This window comes from Oxyura jamaicensis, assembly GCF_011077185.1.
Source record: "Oxyura jamaicensis isolate SHBP4307 breed ruddy duck chromosome 22 unlocalized genomic scaffold, BPBGC_Ojam_1.0 oxy22_random_OJ73001, whole genome shotgun sequence".
NCBI lineage: Eukaryota > Metazoa > Chordata > Aves > Anseriformes > Anatidae > Oxyura > Oxyura jamaicensis.
The window spans coordinates 1-3,630 of record NW_023304624.1 but is presented as its reverse complement, the minus strand read 5'-3'; the positions used below and the strand labels follow the sequence as shown (position 1 = coordinate 3,630).

Sequence of the window (3,630 nt, the reverse complement as noted above, 5' to 3'; positions counted from 1 at the left end):
AGAGAAAAAAAAAAACAAAAACCCTGCCCAATAAATATCGAATAAATGGCTGAAAAAGGTTTCAGAAAGAAACCATCTGCGGGGCTCAGGACAAACAGGCCTTGGAGAGGGGAGTTCAAGTAGAACTGGAAATTGGTCGTAAGTCAAAGCCCTCTATTCCCTGCAGACAATCTGTAATTTAGTGCAATCAAGCTGTGCACATAAATGAGGCCTGTGCTGGGATTCCACATCTGGAAGAGGTTTGGGCTCCTGCCCGTGTGACAGCGGGGCTGGCCGCGGCCAGCGCGGCTCTCTGGGCCTGGGGAGGGACGCGGCGCTCTTTCCATGAGGCTATTAGCACGGGGTCAGCCGGGGGGAGGGCGTTAAACCTCGTTAGTGCACGTCTGCAGAGCCCTGGTCCCTCGCTGCCACACCACAGGGACGCCCGGGGCTGCAGGGCTGTGATGTGCAGCAGCCCGGGATGCCAAACGCCCCGGCCCCAAATTGGGGACATCCCCGGCCCCGGGCCCCCGATGGAGCAGGATGCGCAGGGAGCACCACGACGGGACGAAGGCAGGTCTGAGGTCGGCACAGCCGCACGCAGCTCCGCAGGCACCAAGTCAAAGAGGGGACGAGCCGGGGAGGTGGGCGTCTTTCCTTCCTCCCCAGGTGGCACAGCACATGCACCTTTGCTCAGGTTGCACGGGGGCATCGGGATGAGGAACTGATCCCCACACGTGTTCCCGGACAGCACCGGAGCAAAGCAGCAGCTCCGCCACGAGGGAGACCTTTCCCTGTAACGATGTGGGCAGGGGGCTCCGTACCTGCAGCATCCCATCTCCAGGATGCCTCTTGGGAAGCCTGGAGACCTGCAGGACGCTGCCAGCACCCCGCTCCCAGGCCAGTGCAGCCCCCGGGCACCCAGGCAGGGCTCCTGCCACCACGGCTGCCCCACATGGAGTTAATTCTCCAGCCCAGCACCTCTGGTTTTACCTCCCTGCAAAGCAAGACAACCCCACGAGGGGCCAATGGAAGGGACAAGGAGTGGTGACTGTGAAACCGCCACATCCCCATCCAGGGCAGCGTGGAAGAGGCTGAAGCAGGGGCAAAACCATCAGCAGAGCCGTGGCTGTGCCCAGCACCCCCTGCCCCGTCCTGGCCGTGCTGCCAGCCAGCGCTTCTCGGTCACAGGGGGGTAAATAAGCAGCAGCTGCCGCTGAGGCAGCCTTGGATTCCTCAGGGCAGGCCTAATAATTAAAGATAAATAAAGAAGTAAACCGAGAGTGTGGGAAAAAAACAAGAGCGAGGCAGAGCGAGAGATGCGCGGCGCAGACCTCCCCCCGCCGGGAACGTCCTCCTCTCGTGCGCGGAATTAGCGCCGCTCATTAGCGCAGACGCATTCCTGCTTCCAGGCCAGACCGGATGAAGCCTGGAGCCGGGGCTGTTTCGGAGCATCGCCCTGCACCGAACACACCCGGGTGTGCTGCCCGTGACCGACACCGAGCATCCCCGGGGCGCCCGGGAGCCCTGCTCGGAGCTGGGGTCGCGGGAGGCGGCTGTCCCCGGCAGGACGTCCCCGAGGCGCGTGCAGCCCCGGCCACGCCGCCTCTTCCTCTCCTGCCCGCACCCCGGTGGCTCCAGGAGACACTGACGAACCCGGAGCCTCTGGTTTTGATTGTCCCATCTGGAAAGGGTTTAGAATAAATCATGTTTACTGCGAGAGAGCAGAGCCCAGGGTCACCACATATTTGTAGGTTTCTGCCTACGCCTGTAGGTTTCATGTCACGTTTTAGTGGGATCGTGTAATGCCCTAATGCTGCTGCACGGTCACCCCAGCCCCGTGACCGCCCTCCCGGCACAGCGCCTCCAAAAATCCCCTTCCCTCTCGGCCCCAACGCTGGGGGGTGCAGCCCGCAGCGCCCACCGGGAGCCACGCCGGGCACTGGATTTGTGCTGGGCAGCGCCGTCGCCCTCGCTCCTGCTGAGGAAAGCCCAAGAGCAGGCAAAGAGGCAGACGCTTTTCCCAAACACGAGCTGGCAAAGGGCTCTGAAGTGCCCGCAGGTATTTCCAATAGGCCGACACGTCAGAGGGCCCTAGGGAGAGAGAAATTCAGAGCAGAGGCACCGCGAGGGAGAGCACGAGCATGGAGCCCAGCCTCCACGTGCCCCTGCAGCCTCCCAGCGCGAAGGCGAGGCCCTGGATGAACGTCAGTGCTGCTGCTTTGGGATGCTCCACGCTTTTCTTACAACCGCTGCGTTTCAGAGCACGCTCGTGGTGCCCGCATGGCACAGCCGCGTCTCGTGGACACGCTCCACGTGCACCGCGGTGGGTCACCGTCACGGCCACAAAACGAACATCACCGCCCCAACGTGAAACCTCTCCAGGGGCACACATGGGACCAGGAGCACACGTGGGACCAGGGGCCTCCTTGAAACCGGGAGCGCCCGGCGCTGATGGGACAAAAACGTGGCCAAATGGGTGCGAGAGCAGATGGGACCACGAGCACCGCAGCTCCCCGGCCCCAAGCTCACCGCCCCGCAGCGCTCCCCAGACCCTGCTGAGGGGCAGGAGGTGGCAGCCGGAGCCCCGGCACCCCCAGGGACAAGGCTCTGGGGGAAAGCAACGTCCCCTCCTGCAGCGGCTGTGCCGTCCCTGCCCTCCGAGCCAGATTTTAATTCAAACATCTCCTCTGGAGTTATAAATAAACACCGTGACCCGCTGCCGCAGCGAGGAGGCGCGCAGGCTGCCAGCGCCTGCCCAGAGCCCCAAACCTCCCCGCGCTGAGTTTTTAGGAAGCAGGCGACGGCTGCAGACCCCTGCACAAAGCCAGAGCCCCTCGCTACTTCTCAGAGAACGTTTCCAGTAAAAGCAGCCGCTTTCAAACAACAACATCCTCCCGCGGAGCTCGAAGCAGCGGACGCTGCGCAGGGAGGCGATGGGAGCCCCCCGCCTGCCTGCCCGGCCCGGGTCCCCTCGGAGCTCGCGGTGCCGTGAGCCCGGGCACGGCTCGGGGTTACGCGGGGCAGGAAAAGGGCTTTTGTCGGGGCACATCTGGGGAAGGAGGGCAGCAGGGAAAGGGGGCAGGAGGGAAGGAGAGAAGGAGGAAAGGAGGGCAGGAGGGCAGCGCGGCGCTGCGGGGCGCGGGTGGGCGCACGAGGGGGCGAACGCGGCCGGGACTCGGGGCACCACGGGTGGGGTTCCACGGGCACCCCACGGCTCTGGGTGTCCCCGCGTCTCGCCCCCACTCCGCTCCCTTCGCCCCCCTCCTCTTCCTCTTCTTCCTCCCTCCCAGCATCCGCCCCGGGGCACCGAGCGGGGCAGCTCCGGGGGCAGCTCCGGGGGGTCCCCCCCTTCTCCCACCCACCACCCACCCCCGCGGGGACCCGCAGCCCCTTCCCCCGGTACTCACAGCGTGGCGGTGCCGTCGGGCAGCAGCCGGGGCTCGGGCGGCGCCGGGAGCCCCCCTCCGCTGCACAGCACCCGGCGGCGGGGCGCGGGGGGGCCGCTCGCCTTGTGCCGCTCCGCCGCGCACTTGCAGCCCAGGCTCTGCACCGGGCAGCCCCTCGCCGCCGCCGCCCCCCCGCCCGCCGCCAGCAGCAGCAGCGCCAGCGCCGCCGCCGCCCCCCGCCACCGGCCCCGCATGGCCCCGG

General features: G+C 65.8%; 1 protein-coding gene across 1 annotated transcript in view; it reads right to left on the bottom strand.

The window, feature by feature from the left end:
- Positions 1 to 3,624, bottom strand: part of ADGRA2 (adhesion G protein-coupled receptor A2) — a 17,893-nt gene extending 14,269 nt beyond the window's left edge. Inside the window, exon 1 of the mRNA XM_035312870.1 lies at positions 3,390 to 3,624. Within this exon, the coding sequence (XP_035168761.1) occupies positions 3,390 to 3,622 (233 nt within the window). The 5' untranslated portion in view covers positions 3,623 to 3,624. The remainder of the gene's footprint in view (positions 1 to 3,389) is intronic.
- Positions 3,625 to 3,630: the final 6 nt, after the last annotated feature.